The following is a 23,690-nucleotide window of genomic DNA, read 5'->3' as shown; positions in this document are numbered from 1 at the left end:
AATTCAAGCAAACTTAAGATAAAAATGAAATGCTTTTTACTTGCTTAGGCACAAAGGGGAGCCTCTTAAAATTCTTCCCTTGGGCTGAACAAATGCATCCTCTCTCCCTGCTGAGAAAGTGCATCAGATACCTCCATAAGTTAATAGCCAGGTCAAGGCCAGGAGGCAACAAATAGTCTGAGGAAATGTGTGCAGTTAGTAGTCCAGGAGGAATAGTCCTCAGCAAGCCTGAGATCAATAATCCTTTATGGGAAGAGGAAAAGAACGTGAATTTTGATGTGAGCCCTTTCCTTCTGCTGAGCCTCTTTAGTTTACATCAGCCTGCCCAAATCTTGCCAGTCAGCTTGCAGACCTCTTCAAGGAGCTGATGCTTGTGGCTTATTGCTCACCTTTTTTTCCTGACCCTGGCTTGGAGCTTCTGAGCTGTGCTGATGGCCAGGAGTGATGGTTTTGCTGCTGCAGCCAGGCATACCTGACCCTCATCCCTTTCCTAGGACAAAACAGTTTTAGAGGGGGGAAAACACCCCAAACCCACCCTCTACAGCTCTTTGGTTGCAAATATAGGACTTGGTGTTGAGATTTGAGTAGCAAATCCCTGTGGAAATGTTTGTTCCCAGGCAGTCGGCCGAGCTGAACAAGCTGCGCCAGGACTACGCCAGGCTGATGAACGAGCTGGGGGAGAAGAGCAGCAAACTGCAGCAAGAGGAGCTCCAGAAGAAGAATGCAGAGCAGGCAGTGGCTCAGCTGAAGGTGCCTGGGGTTTTCTCTGCCTCTCAGGTTGTGCTCAGGGTTTTATCTGAGCCGGGACGTGAGGCATGTGGGAATTGCTTTTTCAGCTGCTTGTTTCAGATGGGCTCAGCCAGCCTAGGGGTTTGTTTAATGTTTTTATTCAGTGCACTGGGTTTTGAGTGATTACCCAGCTCCCTGTGAAGTGAAACTTACCTTCCAGGTAAATATCTTTTCAACATCACCAGTTAAGATTTTTATTTTGCTTTCTGTGAGAGTACAGTTCCAACAGGAGTTGATATTTCAGAGCCATTCATCCAGATGGCACTTTCCTTGTGTGGTTTTTATTTGAAGCTACATGCTTTTGCTTAAATGTATGCTTAATTTTTAAAATAAATATACTTTTTAAAGAGTTTAAATGTAAGTGGACTGTCTTCTGGATGAGTCTCTTTCTGTTTCTCTGGAAGGAAGTATTTTGCTTTTTTTTTATTTTTAAGAAGAGAAAGTGTTTTCAGGTGAGAATGTCAATCCAGAGCTCACAATTTCTTTAATATTTGCAATTAAATCTCACATACCAGAAGCTGTCCCTGCCTTTTGCCCTGGCAGGTGGAGAGTTGGTATCTAGAGTTGAGATGTTTTAATTACTGGATGCAGATTTATGTGGTGCTTGGCTGGTCTGGCTTCTGGTGTTAATTCTGAACTATCAGGGCAAAGATGCTACATTTTCATATTACAGAAACCATTCTGTTAAGAGCCTGTAATGAAATCCTGTTCACAATTTGCCTTTCAAATTAATAGGCTAAACTAGTCTAGGAGGAGGATTACAGAGCACTCTGTCTCTCTGATGTGCCCTAATGGAAACAAGAAACAATTTCACTTCCTTGCCATATGTTTTGGGAATAGCACTGAGGAGATGCACTCTGAATGCTTCAAAAATAAATTAAAGGTTAGACTTCTTTTCATCAACTCTTTCTTTAATGTGAAGGTCCAGCAGCAGGAAGCAGAGAGAAGATGGGAAGAAATCCAGGCTTATCTCAGGAAAAGAACAGCAGAACACGAAGCAGCACAACAAGGCATGTATCATAAAATTCCCAAATAATGATTATTGCAGTGAACTGGGTGTTCCCATTTGTAAGAAAAAGGGCATCATTGAGTAAATGTCTTAAATAAAACTCAGGTGAAGTCAGCCCTGCTTCAGCACCCTGGGGAAAGTGTTTTGGGATCCCAGGTAGTCTGAATGCTGATGGGGGAGCTGAACCTTGTTGGAGTGAGGCTCATAATCAGCCTCCCTGTTTACAGTGAAAATGATTTCCCCCAGAGTTAAATATTGACTTCTGAATTAAAATCCTGACATTTCTGCTACAGATGTGCAGAATAAGCTTGTGGCCAAAGACAATGAAATCCAGAGCTTGCACAGTAAACTTACTGATACAATGGTGTCAAAACAGCAGCTGGAGCAGAGGATGCTGCAGTTATTGGAGGCTGAGCAAAAGAGAGCTACTGAGGAGGACTCCATGCAAATGCAGGTGCAGGTAGTATTGCTCAAGTGTTTTAAGGGTTTGGGGTTTTTCCTTTCACTTTGTGTCTGTGGAAACACAGAAATATCCCTGAAATGCTGCTTTAGTAAAGCTTTCCCACTGAAAAAAGGATGAAAAAACCCTACTTATGAAGTGAGACCTTGTGTGTGGTGCTTTGAGGAGCCACCTCACACCTGGGAAACACTTGGGGCAAGTCAGGAAAAGGTGCTGACCCCATTTCCCAAGCTGTGAAATAATCCATGGTCTGGGGAACACCCTGGGACAGCAGCTTTGATGTTTGTGTGATTTCCCTCCTCCTGGCATCAGGAGAGGCAGCGTGGACATAACTCTCTTGAGGGTTTCAGGGAAAGCAAATGGATTATGGTGAAGCAGGGAATATTTTTTCTTGAAACAGAACAGGTTCTGGTGCTTCCACTCCAACTGGTTGGTTGTAGTGGGGAGAAAAAAAGCCAGCATCTTTTGTGAAGTGTCTGACATGTAAATGCTGAACTGTTCTTACTAACATAATCATGGCTAAAAGCTAATCCTAGCAAAAGTTGAGTAGCTGCAGATCTCAGCCTGCTTTTCTTTCTGTGCTCTCTTACAAGGAGCTGATAGAGCAGAATGATGCTTTGAATGCTCAGCTTCAGAAGTTTCATTCACAAATGGCAGCCCAGGTACAGCATGTTCTCAGACTTTCTTCTGTAGTCATGACTTGTGAACTTTCATTAAAAGTAAGACTTTTTGTAGCTGGGTGTAAGACTGAAAGCAAAGACTTGTTAGCATCCTCTTTTCTAATGTTCCTTAAACTGTTTTAAAACTTTAAGCTTTTTTTTTTTTTTTTTTTGGGAGGTGGGTTGGAATCCAATTATTTGGTCCCATAGTGGCTTTCTTTTATAACTAAAGGGTATAGTACCTTTTTCAATATTTTTTCTCCTATAGCTTTGCATGTGTACAGTTCTGTCTTGTGGTTCTTTTGGTCTTTCTGCAGTCCTCCTGTCAACCACCTGATTGTGCATTTTCCCTTGTGGTAGCTCCTGTCTCAAGCTGTCTGTTCATTTTAGTGCTGATTTCTGTGCAGAAGCAAAAAAAAAAAAAAAAAATCACACCAAAATCCCACCAAACCTGCACAATTCCTTTCTCGGTTATTTTAATCTTTAAAGTTTTGGTTTTGAGACATTATTTCTGTTGTAAACACTGTGTAAAGCCTCAGGATCAGTGGAGTTGCCTTCATGTAGAAAAGGTCACAGAAATCAGCTCAGAAAGGCTTTGGGGACACAAGTGGGGGCTGTTCCTATGCAGTTGGGTGCTGCCTTCTTTTAATCATGGATGTGCTTGATGGAATTTGATTAAATTCAACATCAGGCTGGAAATCTGGCTTTGCTTTGAAGTGCTTTAACCCATTGGGTGGGGAGAGTAGTGAGGGAAGAGCCACTCAAGATTTACAGCATCTTCATGGTCTGCTCCTCTCATCCCTTTAAGGGTTTTGGAAATAAATTCCTAGGGAAATGTTACTTTTTAGCTCTGAGTCACACAGGGAGGGTACTGGAGGTGTGTGCTTTCCCCAGGTAGCCTCAACTAGCCATGAAAATTCAGGGATGTTTTTCCACCATGGACAGTGGGTATGAAAATAACACTTTGGAGAAGTGAGTTGGGGGCTGTGTCCTGCTCCGGATGTCAGGGACGATTAAACCCTCTTAGTTATTAGGAGGGACTGGAATTGTGAACATGGAAGTCCTGCCACAGTTTGCAGAGGTCCCTCGAGACCTTCAAAGCCAGTGTGGTGGGTCTCTCTTGCCCTGGTGTGTGTGACAGCCTAGGGACAGGCTTTTTCCAGAGGGAAAAATGCCACTTGCTGATTTTGTGGTGCTGTTTCTGTTCACAGCACAACTCCTGATGCACTGTGTGCAGGGTTTTCTTATTTTTTATTTTAATTGGAGTAGTTTGTCAGCAGAATGTCCCATAAAGCACTTAGTTCCTGGGAGGGAAGTGCTGCTGAGCCCTGTGGCTTGTTTGGATCTAATGAAGGGCAAATAATTGGGGTCTTTTTTCCCTTCATGTTGCATCAGGCCAGAGGGGAAGGCACATTGGTATGTGCTGGTATTCCTTCAATGTTCCTTAGCCAGGAAATAGTTGGAAGCATCCTGTGCTAGTTTAAAATAACCAGACAAATGCTATTCCTGCCTCAGTGTAGATGAGGATTCTTTGACTTGCTTTACTTGCAGTTATTTATTTATTTTTTTTTTTTCCCCTCCTGCAGACCTCAGCTTCAGTCCTGGCAGAAGAACTTCACAAAGTGTGAGCATCCATTTCCTCAGGGATTTGGGAGGTGTTGTTGGCTTTCAGTGCCTGCCACCTTCCCTCCACTCACTCACAGAGCATATGGGAGGGACTGGTGAAGGAAATGCTGCTGTCTCTGCTTTTAACTTCTCATGAGATCAACTTGGGAGCTGGGAAACAGCTTCCTACGGATTTCCCTTCCATGTCTGGCCTCAGGTTTGGAGTCTGCTGTAGCTCTGAGCTCCAGAGAAAGCAGCATCTCCTCTGTTGTTCATCCCTGCCTGTGTGCAGGATGCAGGAATGTGCGTGACTGTGAGAATTGTTATTATTTGGGCTGTGGGGCTGTGCCAGGAGGTTTCTCCCTCTGGGAGATGGGGTGTTAGTTGTGTTTCAGAGCTAGGGAATGTCTCATAAATTTTTTGGCAAGCAGACAGCATTTAAAATGGAAAAGTTTTGGACCCAAAGTGTACAGTCAGCAGGATTTGGAGTAGGAGCTAGACTAAAGGGCTGGGGTGTATTTTGGGTTTAGCCTGATGCTTCCTGCACCACTTCCATCCACATCTTCTGTACTGATCTGTCACTGTTACCCCCCTGTGCAGGATTGCAGAGAAGGACAAACAGATAAAGCAGATGGAGGACTCATTAGGCAATGAACATGCCAACTTAACCAGCAAGGAGGAAGAGCTCAAGGTATAATAAAAGCCTGTGCAAATGCCAGCTGATCCAGGGAGAGCATGTACAATATGAGGCCCCCAAGGCTGCTGTCTTTGGGTCTAGAAAGAGCCTTTTCAGCTACAGGTCTGCTCTTCTAAGCAAGGCCAATGCTAGATGTTGGGAAAACTGTTGATAAGGAAACTTGAGGATTTTCCTTCAAAAAATCCCCTGAAATTTCGCTCTGGAGAGTGAAAGACTTATCAGTATGAACTGCAAATACATTTCTTTTTTTCCTTCCTTCAGGTCTTACAGAATATGAACCTCTCCCTGAAATCAGAAGTACAGAAGTTACAGGCTCTGACAAATGAACAGGTAAAGCAGTTGTTTTGATTTTCCTCCCTTCCCAGTATTCTGTCATAAGTGCAAATGCAGTTCTGTTGGCTTTAAGCAAGCTTTGCTTAAGCACATTAATGGTGTGAGGCTTCCGGATTGGGCTAATATCTGATTCCCTGGAGTTCTTAGAGCTGGTAGGACTCCTAATTCTTCCCCCTCTTTCACCAGCAAAGTCTTGTACTTGGATATCCAAGTTACTGAAGCATTTTGCTTGGTTGGTTTAGATTTTCAGGCATGAAAGGTGCAGGAGACTTCACAGGAGTGAACACATCTGTCTGTGGATATGCAGGCCTGGCATTTGCATACAAGATTCATAAACATCCCCCCCAAAAAACCCCAAAACCCACAACTCCCCGTCTCACCACGGAGATGTTTTTAGAGCCAAACAAAATACTGTCCCTGTGTTGCTGCTACGTGGCCTGCTCATTACAGAAGTGGAAATGAAGTGTTTAATTAGAGATAATCCCAGTTGTCAAATAAATCTCTTGGAGATCGACTTCCCTTTGTATAATTGCATGCTTGTAGATTGGTGGTGTAGAAGTGCATGAAGACAAGCTTACCCCTTTCACTCTTGATTTCAGTCATGTGCTGGGAGGCCAAATGACTTGTTCTAGCTTTTTAATATTGTGGAATGAAAGGTTGATTGAATCATGTGATGTATCCTAAGTCTGTGTTAATCCTCTTTATATCTAGGCTGCTGCTGCACATGAGCTGGAAAGGATGCAGAAAAGGTAAATAGCTCTGGGATTTGATAAACAATGTTTATCAGTCTTTTATGTTCTTTTCAATGATGCTTTTTGTAAGATCTGGATGGGGAAACGTGTTTAACTGTTCTGCTGTGTCTCAGCATTCACATAAAAGATGACAAAATAAGAACTCTTGAAGATCAACTTCGAGAAGAACTCACTCAGATTTCAAACACAAAAGAAGAATTCAAGGTAAGATACAGAACAGGTGGTTTTGTGCTTGTTTTCAGTAAGTTTTCCAGTCTCCAGAGGTTGTGGAGCAACTGTAGAACAGTGAAATAAAACTGGCCTTTGAGTGCTAAGGTAAATTACAGTACTGTGTTTGTAAGGCAGGAGCAATGTGGGATGTCACAGTAGTAGCAGCAGAGTGAGAGGTGGGATAACACAAGTTAAATGCAGTGTCTGCAGTTGTGTAGAGAGAGGGCTTTGAATTCTGCAAGAGGAGGTTGTACAGTAAAAACTGTTGTGATTTCCCTGCATTCCACCTGCAAATGGCCTTGGTGCTTTGGTGTGGAGCCTTTGTTGCTTGGATTATCATGCCAAGCCTCTGTTTTCTGTCAGGCAGATATAAAAATGCTTATTTTTAATTCTGCCTCTTTCCACGTTTTCTCATAAGGCTGCAGCTAAACTGCTGAAGCTTTTGTTCTGACATCTGGGGTCTGCACAGTAAAGCTGCTGCTTGTTTCTGGGTGGTGTGTGCAGAGAGCAGCTTAATTCCTCCTTGCCCTCTGCCACTTTGGCCTTTTTCTTCTGAGCTTGGGCTGTTAGGAGCAGCCCTGCTTCCCGAGAGAGGTGCTGATCCATCCCCTTAACTCCTTTAAAGCCTGTGGTGGGTGCTGCTGCTCCTCTGATGTTTCTGGGGTGAGGTCAGTCCCTCTGAACCTCCCTCCCACTGTCACCTTGGTGAGTTTGCTAGTGAGGAACAGAGCGAGTGGGCAGCGATGCTTTTGTAGGAGAAGCCTCTGGAGCCGCCTGGAGCTCTTTGAAGCAGGTAGTAAACTTGATTCTTGTATTAAAGTGACACTTTCAAAGAGGTTTTCATGAGAGTCCCTTGCTGATGCTCTGTAGTTTCTCTAAGCTGTCAGAGGGTAAGAGGGAAGAAGTTTGTTGAATTAATGAAATAGGAAACAAAGTACAATTTGAGTTGATTTTTGGAAATAAAGCTGTTGACTGGATTTTCAGTGAAATGTGTGCTGGGTCATGGGTGCATGAACAGGGTGGAAGAGGGAGTGGGAAGAGGTGGCAGGCAGGGGTAAGTGGGCAGATCTCAAGTTAGTGACACTCTCAGGGCTTTCAGTGTGGTGGAACATTATAAAATTGTAGGTGAGGTGAAAAAGAATGTGAGAAGGAATGTGAGCATCCTTTCAGTGGGATGGTTTCTGTAGTAACTGTTACCCAGGAAAAAGGCCTTAGAGGTGTTGTGAATGGTTATGTGCTTTAATCAATTCAGTGCTAAGTAAGAGCAGAAATCACCTGCAGGCAGTTCCAGCAGTTCTTGGGAAGTGAATAGAGAACTGAATGCAGATCATCATCATGGTGATGGTGCAGAAATCCACAGTGTGCTCTCAGCATGAATATTATGTGCTGCTCTCTCCTTCCTTCTCTCTTTGATCCCAAACAGAAACCAGACCAGTGCTGTTGTAAATGCTTCCACTTAAGGAAGTGCTGCTTTTTTCCCAGGCACATGAAAGAGGGAAAAGCCAGGTTCAAAACAGAACAGTGCATTTAATCCTCACTGTTGCTCCCTTCCTGCTTGTGTTTTCCCTGTGAGGCTTTGGGGCTGGAGCACAGAGCACGTGTCCTGCTTTTCCCTTTTGTAAACCACCAAGCAAGTTTAGAAAAAGACAAAAAGCAGCAATAGAGGATTTTAAAATACTGTCTGCTGAGGGATGCTGTGACAATTGTATGGAGCAGGAATGCAGGAGGAGAAGCAAAGTCTGTCCTCCCTGTCCACCTCTTCCCAGCCTTCAGTGGGACCAAGTGTGGGAGCTGTGCAAGCTCCTCTGCTGCTGGACTGCCAGTCCCTTGCTGTGCATTGAGGCAGCTGAAGGGAGCTCAAAAAGGGGATCTTGAACCATTTGCTTCAGCAGATGAATGTTTTGTAAGAGGTAGTTATCAAATCTTGACACGATGCTGGTTCTGCTTTAGGAGTAAAATGCGTTTTTTTCTGAGCTTCTCACTTTTGGTACTGTCTGATTCTCTGCCAGAGAATAAGGATGGTAACAGCTGAATATCTCATGGGGACATAAGGACAATACTTTTGTCCTTAATACAGAAAAGCAAGACAGAGAAGGAAAGGACTCTTTGTAGTCCTGTAGCTTCCAAGGAACTCTCTGTAATGACTTCTGTGCTATTTAATTGCCTCATTGCCATTATGAAAGAGCTGTATTTAGGCTCTGCAAATAATCTGATAAAATGCCTCAATTTTCTTCCAGGTTCTGAAGGATCAAAACACAACTCTGCAAGCTGAAGTTCAGAAGCTGCAGACTCTTCTGTCTGAGCAGGTACAGCCAGTGTTTGCTGAGCTTTTATCAAGTTTCTTCTGTGCTTTTAATTTCTTCAGTATTTTTATTTCTTCTTAACCTGACTGTAGGCTGAGCTGGTTGGTGTCAAAACCTGATGTTTGTTTTAGGCATTTTCTCTTCCATGGAGGGTTAAGCAGGGCAGTTGTGACTGTCTTGTAGACCTAGTCAGGAGTCTCCAAACAAAATCTGGATATTTTTTTCCCACTCCTGAAGACTTACATAGCTTATCACAAGCGAGAAATTATTTCTGCAACCACTCTGACCCTTGGAAATAGAAAACTCTTTACATTGTGATATTTTTTGCCTCCTGTTCTGTATTTTTGCCGATGGCTCACCTGCTGCAGCCAGACAGGCGCTCACAGGATGCTGCAGGTTCAAAGCTGTTGTGTTGTTCAGCTCCATCTCCTTTGGGATGTTCTCTGGGAGAGCCCATATGAGCATCCCTGACTTTGCACCATTGTGGAATGAGAAAACTTCCTGAAACACTGGAGAAAAAACTGGCAGGACAAGAAATTTTTTCTGTACTCCTGCTAGTCAGGAGCTCCCTGTCTGGAGCTGCTCCCTTTCCTGTGGAGGAGAACCAGATTTGCAGCCACTGCTCCCCTGGGTCTGGCTGATCTGGTGTCCTGTCTGAAAGACTGGAGGTGATTTTTCCTGGAAGCTGCTTTCTGCTTCCCATATGGTCTCTCACAATGGGGTGGTTGAGAAATTATGAAATTTCAGTTGAGAAATTATAAATGTTTTGCTGAGTGAGCCTCAGGTGGAGCTTGTAGTTCTGATAAATGCTCAGAAGAGGCAGATTTTTTTTCAGGTACTGAGCTGGCTGTAAGTTCATCAGTATAAAACCATCAAGGCATTTGGGCTGGATCTATCACTCCTCTGAAAGCTTGACTTCTTTCCAGCATCTGTTTTAGACACATGTGCCATGAGGACTTTCTCCTCCTACTTCCTTGTCCTTTAAATTTGTGCTTTCCAATTATTTGTTTTTTAAATCCCAAACCATTATTGATCCAATTAATGATGGCCCTCTTTTTTTTTTTCTTCATAGACAAACAAAGACTTGATAGAGCAGATGGAAAAAAGGTAAGAAACTGTTTCGAATCAGAGGCTAAAATAAAGATTTTGTTAAGTAAGGTTACTGTTGATAGCTAACTGCCTTGAAGGTTAAACTCACCTTTTTCTTAATTTTCCCTCTTGCTTTTTCAGCATGAGAGAGAGGGATGATAAAATCAAGACAGTTGAAGAGCTGCTTGAGGCTGGACTCATCCAGGTGGCTACTAAAGAGGAGGAGCTGAAGGTAAAATCCCTCCTATCATCTTTTGTGATGGGGAAATAGAGATTAAGTGCTCTTGTGCAAAGTGAATGTTGGAGTGCTCATAGTTCAGTCTGAGTTCATTCTGAATAGGAAAAGCACCTCGTAGAGATGAGGTTAAAACCTTTTCTGTAAGATAGGCTAAGCATGAGCATCAGCAGGGTAGAATAAGTGCTTCTCTCTGCTTATTTTAGGGCAGATTTTGCTTGGGTGCCCTTTGGAATAATGAGAATACATTTCTAGAGCTGTACATTTGGTCTAATCTCCAACAAATCTCCAGTTAGGAAAGGATGTTTTGTAAAAATTTGGTATTATAAGACTCCTATTTTTTTTTTTGTTTAGTTGATAATCTGAAGGGTTAAGTGGATTATAAACTAGTGACATTTCTGGGATGGTGATAACGTTATTTCCTTCCTGTTTGTTTATAAAGAAGGTAGTGATGGGAAGCCTGGAGAGCCAGTACAGAAATCCCTGTCTGTTCTGAGCTGGCTCTTGCTGGAAAGCTGTGTCCACCTGGGCATAGTCAAGACAATGTTCCCTTTCTTAAAGTGCCTAAATTCCAGGGGCATTGCTGACCCCTCTGTGCTGGGGAGGGCTTGTAAACCCTGAGGTTACTGAGCAGCCAGAGCTGTGAGTACATCACAGACTCCTTTAGGCTGAAAAAAAACTCTGAGATGGAGTCCAGCCATTCCCCAGCACTGCCAAGCCCATCACTGAACCACATCCCCAAGTGCCACATCCACATGGCTTTTAAATCCCTCCAGGGATGGTGGTATTTTTCAAGTCACTTGTTTGGAATAATATTTTACAGATTTTTATAATAATATAATATAAAATACAAAAGTATAATGCTGGCAGTGATGTTTAGATTATGTGATTTTTATTCTTGTAGTGCCTTTCTGTACAAAGGCATCTTTGAATTCTTATATATTTTGGATGGTATTACTGACTCCAGAGTAGGATCTAGATTGTTAAAGCCCATGGTGTTAGATAATTTATATTTGTATTCCCAAAGTGGTGAGAAGCCTGTCTGTGGGAGAATCCCAGTATTATATACATAATACATATAAATATGTATATAATTATATATATAATATATATATGTTACATATAAATAAATGGGCTGTCCAAAAGATGGGCTGTAGCATGATTAGTTACATTTGTTTTTCTGACCTCTCTGCTCAGTTGCAGCATTCCCACCTTGCATCTTAGCTGGGCTCTAATTTCCTTTAAATTGGTGTCCACTCCAAGTTATCCATGGTGAATAATTAGTCTGTTGAATACTTTGTCTCCAACAGCTGCAGAGGGGGGTCTCTTTCAGATTTTCAAAGTCTTTCACTTATTCTGAAAGAAATTACTTTTCTGTCAAGCTTAACACTTTTTTCCCCCACAAATGAGGCTTTCATTATCTGTGTGTCTGCTTTCAAAGGCCCTGCGAACGGAAAATTCGTCTCTGAGAAAAGAACTTCAAAGCCTGCAAATTCAGCAATCGGAGCAGGTAGTACTTTTCATCTAAAACTTTTATTACACCTAAACTAAATCTGAAAGAATCTTGCTGTGGTTGCAGAAGTCAAGGGAAGAAGGTGGAGATGCCTTTGAAGCCCGTTGGCAAAGCATCCTGTTTTCTTTCAGCGTTGGTCTGGGAGCTGATACTTCTGTCAAATATTTCCTTTGCAGAAGTGTCAGAAGCAGGGCAGACGTACAGGATGCAGTCAGTGCTGGCTGGGGGTTGGTTTGAGTTTGCCATGCTCTGAAATGGCTGTGGATCTCCCTTTTCCAGAAGCCTGGAGCAGCAGGCATAGCTGGCAGGCAGCTTGTGCTGCCTCAGCTTCATAATGAATGTTTGAGCTTCCCAGTGTCAATCCACACTCTGCAGGTGTCACTTACCCCCTTCTCCTTGTGTCTGATCAGTGACACTGTCACAGTGTTGTCACTTTTGATGTGCTGATCAGGAAGTGGCTTTCCTTGACATCCAGCTCTGCTTGGACACCTCAGGAGGGCAATTAGTTCCTAGAAAATCATTTATGGAAGAGGTGAGGCACAGTGACCCTGAAGAGATGTACAGCAGTATCAGTAATAAAGGGTAGCTGATGAAATGCTGGTCCTGAATCTCACCCTCTCCTGGTAAAGATGGTGTGGGTTTGCTTTTGTTTTCCTGGAACTTGCAGTGAGCTGGTTTGCCAGGAACTAATATTCTCAGGAACAGCCATATAAATAAAACCATTAGGCTTTATTCATAGTTCATCCAGAGCCAGAGAGCTCCAGCTCTCTGTCCTCACCCCTCAGCATTCACAGATTGTTCTGCTCTGTTCTGTTTTTCCTAAGATGAAGCTCTGTTCTTAACAGGTTTCCTTCCAATCACTGGTGGAGGAACTGCAGAAAGTGTAAGTTACTGCACAGATTTAATTCCTGATTGTTAATTGTCTTTATTCCATGACTGCAACTGTATTGCTTCCCTGAAATGTTTGGCTTTTAACTGGGGGAAGTGTGTGTGGCAGGAAGCATTTTCATTTTTGAAGCATGTCGCACCAGATCAATACCTGCTGAAAATCCAGTTGCTTCTCTGCTAAGCAGTTAATTTCATAAACCTGACTTTGACTAGATGAGGAATTGGTCTGATTTGTCAGATAATCATTTTTTTGTTTAGTAGGCACTTTAAAAGGAGTGGGATTGTCTCCTGTGTGTATGTTTTAAGTTGATAAATACTTTGCTGGAACGTCCAGTGAAGGCTGATTTTAAGTGTGTGTCATTACAGCCACTCTTAATATCTTAATTTGCATTTTTTGACTGTAATAGTATTGATTTAGCATGTGAGCTACTGGTTTTATAAAGCCAGCTGGTTCTGCACTAGTCCCAGTCTTATTCTTCCCATTTGTTCCTCCTGCTTGTTCCCACTGTGGATCTCAGAGGCTGGTGATGGGATGTGATGTGATAGCAGAACCAAATTTTGTGGATTTGCTTGAGTAGCTCATTTTTTTTTCCAGCCAGCTAATGTTTCTCTGCTCTTTTTAAGGATCAATGAGAAGGATGGAAAAATAAAATCAGTGGAAGAACTCCTACAAGCTGAAATCCTAAAAGTAGCAAGCAAGGAGAAGACTGTTCAGGTATTTCTGTGCAATCCCTGCCTTCCTTTCTGTGTTGATGTCATGACCACGTTTGTCTGTTACTGCATGGCATTCTACAGTGATCAATTTGTAGCATCCATTTTTGTGGTGTTTTTGTGTTTCCATTGTCCAACCCTGTCTTGTTTTGTCATTGAAAAGGCTTTGACACAGGAAATAGAGGCTCTGAAAGAAGAAGTAGGAAATTCCCAGCTTGAGATGGAAAAACAGGTAAAATACTTTAGTGCCAGCAGTGTGAACCAGCCTTGCCTTGGATGTGCTGCTCACTCATTTCTGTTCTAGTGTGTTCTGCTTCACTGGTGAATGTCATTGGGTAAGGAACTTTTTAATGCTGGAGCTATGCTGTTCTTGGATATAAAGCCATAAAAACGTAGGATAACTAGTGCTGTCCTTCAGAAAACCACACACCTCTGGAAGCCTCTGAAGCTATTTGGATCCTTAGTGTGAAATTTGGCAGGAATTGCTGCAGCTTATTGCACTGCAACATTAGCTCTGCCTGGGCACAGTGTCCCTATAGTAAACATGAAATCCTGGGACATCCTTGGAGGCTGACAACTTGGAAATTCCAACTGCTGAAGTTCCTGCTCCTGTTGTTGGCCTTTCTGGGTTGCTGGAGCAATACTACAGGCCCAGATAGTATCTGGTTTCTAGGTAAACCCAAGACTTTTTTTTTCCCCCAGTACCCAAAAAGAGTTTGGTCTTGGCACAGTCAGTTTTACTTTAGCTATCAGGGGTGGAGGAGTATGGGGTTTTTTGGCATGATTGCTGTCTGGCATCCAAAACAAGGGAAGCCCACGTTTCCTTAGGGAGCCCATTCTGCAGGCAGCAAATCCATCGTGCTGTCAGGAAGTTTGCTTGTTTGTGTGGGTTGTGTTTTTGGTCTGCACTCTTTTTCAGTCCCTCTAGCTACATTCCAACGTGTCACCCCCTTCTCAGTGTTAGAGTTTTGTCCTTTTTAGGCAAAGCTTCACAGAATGTGTTTCTGTCCTGGGCTTTTCCTGCAAAGCAAATTTCCAGGAGCTGAGGGAGTTATTTGAATGTATTTCCGTTCCTGGAACTGTCAGAGCCCAGAAAAAAATGCAGTTTAGGTTTGCTGTTTCTGGAATGCTCTGTGAGAGATGCTTGCTCCAAAGGTGATGTATCTGTGCACCTTTTAGTCTCCTGCAAGCAGAAGAGAGATTTTTGGCAGTGTCTGAAACTCCTGCCATATTCTGGTAGAGGATTGACAGATAACCACTGTCAGGGTTTCACACAGCATTCAAAAGTAACATTCCCACTAAATCTTATGTCTCCAATCCATATTCAGCCTTAGAATGGGAATTTAAGGGAGTGCTGACTTTTCAGAGAGCACCCAAAAAGCACTTCCTTATGCAAGGGTCTCAATGGCCAGGGATGATCTCTGTGGTTGGAGCTGCAGTTGCCAGTGAGATGGTGGTCACAGTCACTCTCTGCTTCTTCCTGTGTGTCTCCTGTGGGTCTGCTTCTTGTTCCCATTTGCACTGTTCCCTTTGCTGCTCTGGAAGTCACATTTTATAAGTGGGGAATGTAAATAGTTGGGGACACTTGGTGCCTTGTAATTTAAAAAGTGCATTTATGCTTGCTGCAATAAATGATGCCTATTTTGATAATGTCAGATAGTTTCCCTCCTTGTTTCTTCATAGAGCAATTTTTAGCATTTATGTGCCTTTTCCATTTGCATTGTACTGAAGTGCTGATTATTTTCCTTAGGTGACAATAACATCACAAGTCAAAGAACTTCAGACTCTGTAAGTGCAGCTGTTCATGTCTGATCTGCCCTGTGCACCCCTTACTGACCCCTTAAATCCAAGTCAGAATGGAGGGATGGAGGCAAGGCATAGTGGAAATCCTACTTTGGTGATATCTGAGCTGTAGGGGTGGGGAAATGATCCCTGTATCCTCAGGGAGGGGCAAGGAAGTATTTTTGGATGAGGAGAGAGCACACATTTGTGAAACCCCTGCAATGTGTCAGCACAGAGTTTGCTTTCCCCTAATGAGCAGTGCCATTGATCAAGGGCATCTCGTGCTAACCCAGGCTGAAGTGGAAGTGTTCACACATTGATTTTTTAGTAGGTGAATTGTGCTTGTGCCTTTGATCAGAGATGCTGCTTTTGTTAGGTGCTGCAAAGCATAGGATGTTTTATTTTCAGGTGGATGAAGAAGCAGGGGGTTTATGCTGTGTGTCTGTGTTCAATGACACAGGTTGAAGGGGAAGGAAAAGCAGGTGAAAACCATGGAGGCCTTATTGGAAGAGAAGGAGAAAGAGATTGTTAAGAAAGGAGAATGTCTGCAGGTAAGCTGCTTTAATATTCTGAAGGGAAATAAGTTCTGCTGCAGCACTTCTGGCTGGGAAAAGTAAATTCACTCTTCTAAACTTGCTTTTTATCTATCTAAAGGGTCAAAAGGATACAATTGCACAATTAACCAGTAAAGTTCAGGAGCTGGAACAACAGAACCTGCAACAACTCCAACAGGTACAGCCTGCAGAGTGGATGTGGTTTGGGAGTGCTGCTTGGTTGAATAGGAAGCTGTTTTTTCTCCTCTACCTCACACTGAGGATTTGCATTGGCTTCAACTTGGAGATGTTTTAAATCCTACTTGCCTAAGCTGTTTGTAATTCAGAGAACCCACTAGTTCAGCTGTGTTCATCCAAAACAGGTTTTACATGGATAGCAAGTTCTGGGAGGTTTTAACTGGGATGATACTGTCCATAAAGAGGAGCTTTGGTGGTCTGAAAACCTTGGAGCTCACAGACAGTCCCAGCTGTGTCCCAGCCACCTCCTTGCCAGGCTGAAGCATCTCTGCAGGGTTCTGGTCATGCAGGAACTTTGGCTGTAACTGAACATAGCAGCATCTTTTGAAGTGGCCAGGCTGTGCTGTGATTCCTTCCTGCCTTTCCCTGGGGCTGGAATATTTTGTGTTTGATTTCCTGTGGTGGACTTGAGAGCAGACAACTGGACAACCTTGAAGCCAGGTGTTACTTAATGGAAGAATTTTTCCAATAAGGTGGTATTCTGGCTCAGTTTGGATTTTTGTTGATGGTAAAAGGAGGAGACTTGAGTTGGATTTTTATTTTGGGTGGATGTCTAGACACAGGCATTTATCCCAGGGGAAAGATGGAATGGAGAGCAGTTGGCTGGTGTGAAGTTTGAGATGCTTGGTGTAAGCTCTGTTTCTGAAATCCATTATGTGTTTAGATATTCTTGGAGCAATGCCTGATGCAAAATTCCTGGTATTTCTTTGGCAAGTGTCTTGCAAGCTGTGTGTTGTCCCTTCTTGTGCAAAGAGCTGCTGTTAATTTGAAAACCGTGCCATCAAAATGAGACTGGGAATTGCTTTTTCAGGTACCTGCTACAACCCAAGTCCAGGACGTGGAGAACCTGTGAGTATGCAGAGTAGCAGTTCCTCAATTGCCTGCTGGGAATATGCATTGAGCTTATCTTCAATTGCAACGGTTGAATAGGTGTCAGGAATTTCATGGGCTTTGCTAAAATAAGCTGTTAGTGCCGGTGGCTGGCTTCCCTGCCCTGAGCTGTGCTGCTCACACACTGGGAATGTGCACCCAGGGCTCTATTAACCAGTGGAACTGCTGCTGCTTCTCGTGGCTGGTGTTAATTTCTCCTTCTGTTGAGCATGTTTAAGGGTTGCAGTGCCTGTGGCTCAGTCGGTAGCAGCAGCGAACAGATCTGGTTTGTGCCATTTTCAGGCTGAGATGCAATAGCCAATTCTCCAGCTCCTGCTTTATGGAGAAATTCTGCCAGGCTTTTCTCTGTTTTGACTCTGCTTTGTCTGGCTGCTCCAAGTCAGAGGAAGGTTGTATGAGATTGTGCCAGGAAGGGCTCTGTCTTCAAAGCAGCTCCTGCTCTCCCAGAAGAGCTCTGGTACAGCCCGTGTGTGGTACCTGAGGCAGCCTCAACACACTAAATGGGTTTATCTTGTGCTGCACAAACTGTCCCAGTTTGAATGTCTGTCCCTTTCTAGCATAAATTCTTACTTAAACTTTTTTTTCCCCCATACTTTAACCCTTTCTCCTGACTTCCTAAACCATCTCTGCAGGTTGAAAGGGGAAGAAGAACAAATGAAGAAGTTGAAAGCTATGGTGGAAGAAAAAGAGAGAGAAATTGCAAACCAAGTAAAACAGTTACAGGTAAAGTTTTGATAAAAACACCTTGTCTTGAGGAGTGTATTGTGAGTGCATATCTCTATTTATACTTGAGTATATATTGCCTTTTTTCTTTCTACAGGATGTGCAAAAAGAAAATGAATCTTTCAAAGCTCAAATACAGGAATTAAAGCAGGAAAACTGCAAACAGGTACAGTCTCCAATTGCACTGTTACTGAGTGAAGCCAAAAGTGAGTGGTGGTAGGTTGCATGGATGGCATGGAAAAACAGGAGTTGTACTGCCCATGGAAATCCAGGGGCACCTTTGGGGTTGGGTTGCACCAAGCCAGCTTTTCTGGCTGTTGTATATCTGCTCCTGCTTTCTTTTATCATATGGATTTGCAGCCTTGTGCTCTTTCTTATGCCTTCTGTGTTGCTGGCCAGAGGAGGTTGGACAGGATTCCCTCAAAGGCCCAGAGTGTGCAGCTTTCTGGTGTTGCAGCAGTGCCTGGTTAACAAGGCAGATCCTGATCTTTGGTGCTGCTCTGCTCCTATCACATCTCTCATCTCTTTGTAGGCATCTCTGGCTGTCCAAAGCGAGGAGCTTCTCCAAGTGTGAGTACTGCCAGGAGTTGAATGCATTACAGAATTGATTCAGTTCACTTAATTGCTCAGGAAATTTAGAAATAAATGCCAAATGTACGATATTGGAGTATCTGACGTGGCCAGTAAAAAAAACCATTAAATTAAATTACTGTCTAATAAAAGTTGAGCATGGGAGATTCTGCTAATCCTCAGGTGTAATCTCCTGCAGACAGATAGTACTGGCAATATGTTGTGCCCACCACAGAAGTAAGCCTTGATTGATGTTATTTTGAATGCATGCCAGCTCAGCTGTATGGCTGAAGAGTTAAATGTTGGTGTTTCAAGCAAAAGTGACAGGCTTTTTTCTCAGAACTTCAGCTTAGCAGAGGGTTGTTCCTATTATAAAATCTGGAAATCTCTTCCAGGGAAAATCTCATGGGTAAAAGTGTGTTATAATGTGGGGCTGAAGCACATTAAATAACTATGTGGAAACTAATGCTATATTGTGCTAAGCAAATTGCCACTGTCATGCATTTTTGGCTGGCTGAATTATTTGTCTTTCAAGTTAAATGATTTACAAATTGTGGATTAGGTGCTTGAAAGGGAATGCTCTCATCCAGCAGGCAGTGCCTGTTCTGTGGTGTTGTGCTGGTGTGGGCTGGCTGACTCTACCCTCAGCTAATGTGTTGCCTTTCCATGGCCTTGATAAATGTGTGCTGATGCCTGTTGTAGGCAAACAACAGCTTTACAATGGGTTTGCTCAGGCAGAGCAGTTCAGGGAGCAGTGGGAAGCAGGCCATGCTGCCAAGTCAGTGAAAACAGCTTTTCAGAGAGAGCGTGTTGCTGGAAGGGAAGGCAAGTTAGTGTGTGGGAAAGGGTGTCAGTGCTTCACTGGAAATTTCTTCAATGTCTCCTGACTTGTTTGTGGTTCCCTTTGTTGATTCAGGGTTGCAGGCAAAGAGAAGGAAATCGCCAGTCTCCAGAGCGAGCTCGCCTCTCAGAGAAATGCTTTTGAGCAGCAGAGGAAAAAGAACAACGTAAGGAAATTCTTCCCCCACCACCCCAGAAAACCCCCCAAAATAACCAAACCTGTGTTCCCAGCACTTCTTGAAGCCTCTGGGGCATTTTGCAGAGAGCATTTCTGACAGCTGTCTGCTGTATTGTGTCCCTGGGCACTCCTTTCCTCTTGGGAGTGACTCAGCACACCTGACTTGAGTGCTCAGAGTTGTGTCAGCTCCTGGACAATTTCTTGATTGGATGAGAGAAGGAGACTTGCTAGGGGACACATCCCACAGCAAGTTCTTGGATTTGGATTCAAAGCTGGTTAACCCTGTTCAGAAACATGTCCTTTGCCAAGGGAAGGGAGGGTGGGAGGAGGAAAGGTGCTGTGATCTGACAGAGTTCTGGTCCTTGTGTGTGGGCATGGGGGAAGACATCACCTTCAGGGTGCTCAGATCTGGCTCTTCCCATTCCTAAGAGTGGCTAATCCTGATCTTCCAAAGGAAGTGAAGGATGGAGCCTTCCTTCACAACAGCTGCTGATGGTGCAGTCTGGGTTGTTTGTAGATGGAATTAAAGATTGTATCTTCAGTCACAAAGCTGTGGAGTTACTTCCTTGTAATGCATTACCTGTGCAGGGCAGGGGAGTGTTATCTTTTAAGTTACAAGGAAGAAAGTTAAAATACAGGGTGTTTCTCTCACCTGTCTCTCCTTGATACCCTGTAAAATCCAATGAATACCAGGCAATAAGCTTTATTTCCTAATAGTCAAGCAATCTAAGGGAAATGCACAAGGAAAATACTGAGAACTTTTGAGCAAGGAGTGCTGTTTAAGAGTTGAAATAAAGTAGAAAGAGGCTGAGTAGTCTCAGAAGACAGATGAGCTGGAAAGTTAGAACAGAAGGTCTGATCCTGCAGATTCACAGGGTCTGAATACCCTTTGTGCTGCAGGCAGAAGTCTGGCTGCTGCTAAAGGCAGACCAGACCTGTAGGTCCCAACTTGTTCTCAGTTTAATTCAATGTTGTGTTTATATCCTGTGAACAGCCCTTAGGATTGTGAGAAAATAGAATTGCTAAGGTAAAGCCTAGTGTTAGGTGCTTGCTAGGCTTTTGATGAATTTAAAATGCAACCCTTCCAAAACAGCCCTTTGCTACAGGAGATTTGCTCTGAGGGTTGGAAAAAATTAAGTCTAAATCCCAAGCACTGTAATCTCCTCGGTGCAAGGTCCCACCATCCTTCCTAGAGGAGACTGTGAGGCTGCTCTTAGAAGAGCTCTCAGCCTCTCACTGACTTGCGTTGACATCTTGTGGAGTACACGTTTGATGACCTCGCCAAGAAAGACACAGGAGGAGCACGGCACCATGGCCTTCCCACGTGGATCTGGGATGTGCTCCCCACTGCTGAAATCCCAGAGCCTCCCAGGAGGGCTGCTGAGCACCAAACCAGTTTTCTGTGGGTGCAGTGGAGAGAGCTGCGAGCCCTGAGCTGCGTGTTCCCAAAATCAGCCGCGGCGCAGCATCGGGGTCGGGCCGAGGTGTGGTTGCAGGATCAGGGGCGTGAATGTGCACACCTCCATGTCTCCTGGGGCCATGCTGGGTTCTGCACTGCGACATGCCTAACACTCTGTTGTGTAATCTGTGGTTTGGTGTCTGTGTTCCTCACTACTTTTGAAAACTTCCCTCTTTCTTCTTACAAGTGCAGTCAAAGTGTGGGGTCGCTGTAGTGATAACGCTCTGCAGTAACATTTGCATCAGTTTTGGACACGGGGGCAGGTTGGGCAGAAATTGGCATTTTTTTCCCCTCCACTTATCATTCAGACTCTTTGAACATCACACTTGTTTTTTGCTAGTGTATGTCACACTCCCCAGCAAAATCACGTTGCAGTAACCAGCATTTAAATGCAAATGGTGGAATGTAATGCGAAATATATCTCTGAAGTAAAAGCGAAAACAGTTTGAATATTGGCTGAACTGAAATCATTCTTTCTAAAAATGATTAGGACCTTCGGGAGAAAAACTGGGAAGCAATGGAAGCATTGGCATCAACTGAAAAATTGCTGCAGGACAAAGTGAACAAGACTGCCAAGGTTGTAATGTTGACTGCTAGAAATGATGCGTTAAGCTAGAAGCAGATCTGCAGCTGTTTTTTTTAAGTGAAATGGAGACATTTAACTTTTACTGCAGTTTAAGTATAATCTCTTCTGAGTGATCATTCATATACTTTCACCTCTGCTTCTTCCTGTTGTCTTTAGGTTGTTTGTTTGTGTTTTTTTTAATGGTTAGTTTGTGGGCATGCTGACTTTTGATTTCTGTTTGCATAATTGTTAGAGCTGTCGTGAATTGTTTTTGATTTGTGGGGAGCTCCAGATTAAAAGCTGTGCTGGTGAGCAACCTGCTTTCTTCTGCTGGGCTTTGGCTGTGAATGAACAAATCTGTTGGACCTGGGAAGAACCAGGACTAAATTATTATAATTATTGTTATTATTATCATTACTATTATACCTGGGAGCTTCTCAGAAAAATGGTGTGTCCACAGCTGTGAATTTCCTCCTTGAAGGCATGCGAAGCTCGACAGGGACTTGGACCAATGTTCAAAATGATACGGGGTGTGAACTGCTCTGAAAGGAGCTTGTGTTTGCTGTGGGCCTGATTCAGTGTTCACTGCCACTGTGCAGAACTCAAACAAAAAAAGCATCCAGCTAACTCCAGGAGCAGCAGTGGGGCAGCCAGGAGCAGAGGAGCTGTGTTTGGGGTTGTGTGTGTGTCCTGGAGCCGTCTCCGCTCTGCGCTGGAGGAGCCTGTCCCTGCTCTCGCTGTGTGCTCACACTTGCCTGCTCTCTCTTGCAGCTGGAAGATTTCAGCAATCTGCCCCTCTGCCACTTCATGGTGGCTCCCAAACCGCTGCCAACTAATGCACTTAGCACAGCCTCACCACCTAATGTCTCCTGTGTGTTTCTGTCTCTGAATCTCAACCTGCTCACGCCACCGATCCCTTCAGCAGAGGAACTCGGAGCAGCCAGGCAGCAGCACTGATGTCAAAGGGAAAAACAATCCCAAATGTCAGTGAAGGATTTTGCCTGAAAGCTGCCCTTCTGTGCAGTGTGTTGGGCTTTCTACATTTAAGTTTAAATGGGAGCCTGAGTGTTGTATGGCTAAACTAACCCAATCTGCCACAAGTGCATATCCTGTGGCTGCTCTGCTTTTGATGTTAAATACATGGAAGGGCAGATCTGTGGTGCCTGTGGCTCTGGGTATTTATATTTGCAGAGCACTAACAAAAAAAAAATAAAATTGGAGATTGTCACACAGCTCTAATAATTATCCCATTGCATCCAGGGTTGGGAAGAGAGGATGTAAGTGGCTTCCTCTTAAGTATTTAAAAGTAATGTTTAAAAGTCTTCCTTTCTTGGCCTGGTTCAAATGTGCATTAACACAAAATTTCCTTTTGACTTGACTTCTGTTTCTGATGTGATGACGTTACTTTATGGTGATTTTTTTCACACCTAAAATTATTTTAATAGTACGGATTAAAATATAAAAAGAGGTGATTGACCGAACTATTTGATTTTGAGCTCACTTAACTAGAGTGGCAGGGCTGGTGTGATCTGTGGGTGCAGTTACTCAGCACAGTGCAGTTTGTGTTGTGGACAAGTGAACAATGGTGTAATTTCTGTACAAACAAGCTAGCCTGGAGGAGATCTTCAGAAAATAAAAGCTTAAGAGCAAATGCGATGGCTGAATTCTGAAGCAATTCAGTGCCCATTTCTGAAGCAATTTACTGGCAATTTTAGGGACTGTAGCGCCTTTCTCACTTAGAAAAAGACTTCCTGGGTTAAGCAAATTGCTGCAGGCACAGGAGAGGCTGTTGGCAGGTTGGTGCCCAATCTCACCTGTGCCCTCCTCTCACTTTAGGAGAAGCAGCAGCATTTGGAAGCTGCCGAGGTGGAGACGCGCCAGCTCCTCCAGAAGCTCTTCCCCAAAGTCTCTGTTCCTTCCAACATGGTAAGAGAACTTCCTAACCTGCTGCTGAGAGTCAGGGAGCTCTGGTCCTGCTGTGCTGGGCAGTCCTGGAGTGTTTCCTCACAGCCCCTCTATCCCCCCCAAGGGTTTTGTTTGCAGTGGGATGAGAGTTTCTCTCGCTGGTACTGCCTGTACTTGCACAGGAAGGCAAAGCTGCAGATAGGTTGCTTCAAGAAGTGTTAAAAGAGCGAAATCAAAGTTATTTTCTTGTGTTTTTTATGCCCCAACATCCGATTTACCTGTCTGTGTTATCTTGTGTCTCACTGAAATAGTAGATTTTCAGGGGTGGATAATGCCTGCTGTGTTTGTGAGACTGTCTGGCATGATGGGGATTGATACATTCCCAACCTTTCCAGAGGAGCTACAGTGCCTCAGTGACAGTTAATACAATTTAGGGGGGGTTTATTTTATTCCTAAGCACCAATTTCCAATTTTATATTTTTGGTGGCTTTCAGTGGTTTGTAGGGAAAATGCCCTGAGTTCATGGGGTTCAGATGGGGTGAATAACATCAAGTGAGTCTGGAAAAATTTGGTGTATTTCATTTAAAACCTCTGGAGGTTTTGAATATCCATATTTAAAATTGTTCCCAAATGTGCTGAAGTAAGTGTCCTGATGAACCAGTCTTTAGAAAGACTTTCTGTAAGGTTGGAAAACAATCTTAAGAGTTGTACAGCATCTGCTTGAAGTGCTCAG

General features: G+C 43.6%; 1 protein-coding gene across 9 annotated transcripts in view; it reads left to right on the top strand.

Moving 5' to 3' along the window:
• The window catches only part of KTN1 (kinectin 1), an 83,949-nt gene that overhangs the window by 46,826 nt on the left and 13,433 nt on the right, over positions 1–23,690 (top strand). For 5 of the 9 annotated variants that reach the window (XM_088057263.1, XM_014257489.2, XM_014257491.2 and 2 more), the window contains 26 exons: positions 618–750; positions 1,712–1,799; positions 2,092–2,258; positions 2,852–2,920; positions 4,504–4,541; positions 5,123–5,213; positions 5,481–5,549; positions 6,264–6,301; positions 6,418–6,508; positions 8,752–8,820; positions 9,890–9,924; positions 10,048–10,138; positions 11,583–11,651; positions 12,500–12,537; positions 13,167–13,257; positions 13,417–13,485; positions 15,004–15,041; positions 15,496–15,586; positions 15,690–15,767; positions 16,638–16,675; positions 17,350–17,440; positions 17,538–17,606; positions 17,973–18,010; positions 18,927–19,017; positions 20,978–21,064; positions 22,889–22,978. In XM_088057263.1, coding sequence (XP_087913389.1) covers positions 618–750; positions 1,712–1,799; positions 2,092–2,258; positions 2,852–2,920; positions 4,504–4,541; positions 5,123–5,213; positions 5,481–5,549; positions 6,264–6,301; positions 6,418–6,508; positions 8,752–8,820; positions 9,890–9,924; positions 10,048–10,138; positions 11,583–11,651; positions 12,500–12,537; positions 13,167–13,257; positions 13,417–13,485; positions 15,004–15,041; positions 15,496–15,586; positions 15,690–15,767; positions 16,638–16,675; positions 17,350–17,440; positions 17,538–17,606; positions 17,973–18,010; positions 18,927–19,017; positions 20,978–21,064; positions 22,889–22,978 — 1,957 coding nt within the window. The remainder of the gene's footprint in view (positions 1–617; positions 751–1,711; positions 1,800–2,091; positions 2,259–2,851; positions 2,921–4,503; positions 4,542–5,122; positions 5,214–5,480; positions 5,550–6,263; positions 6,302–6,417; positions 6,509–8,751; positions 8,821–9,889; positions 9,925–10,047; positions 10,139–11,582; positions 11,652–12,499; positions 12,538–13,166; positions 13,258–13,416; positions 13,486–15,003; positions 15,042–15,495; positions 15,587–15,689; positions 15,768–16,637; positions 16,676–17,349; positions 17,441–17,537; positions 17,607–17,972; positions 18,011–18,926; positions 19,018–20,977; positions 21,065–22,888; positions 22,979–23,690) is intronic. The other 4 variants (XM_088057265.1, XM_014257490.2, XM_005528554.3 and 1 more) reach the window with 2 other exon arrangements.

The sequence above is a fragment of the Pseudopodoces humilis genome, chromosome 7, assembly GCF_049639895.1.
Source record: "Pseudopodoces humilis isolate 2021_Gansu_Grassland_sample_001 chromosome 7, ASM4963989v1, whole genome shotgun sequence".
Lineage (NCBI taxonomy): Eukaryota > Metazoa > Chordata > Aves > Passeriformes > Paridae > Pseudopodoces > Pseudopodoces humilis.
The sequence above is the reverse complement of the archived record's forward strand: the minus strand, read 5'-3'. Positions and strand labels throughout refer to the sequence as shown.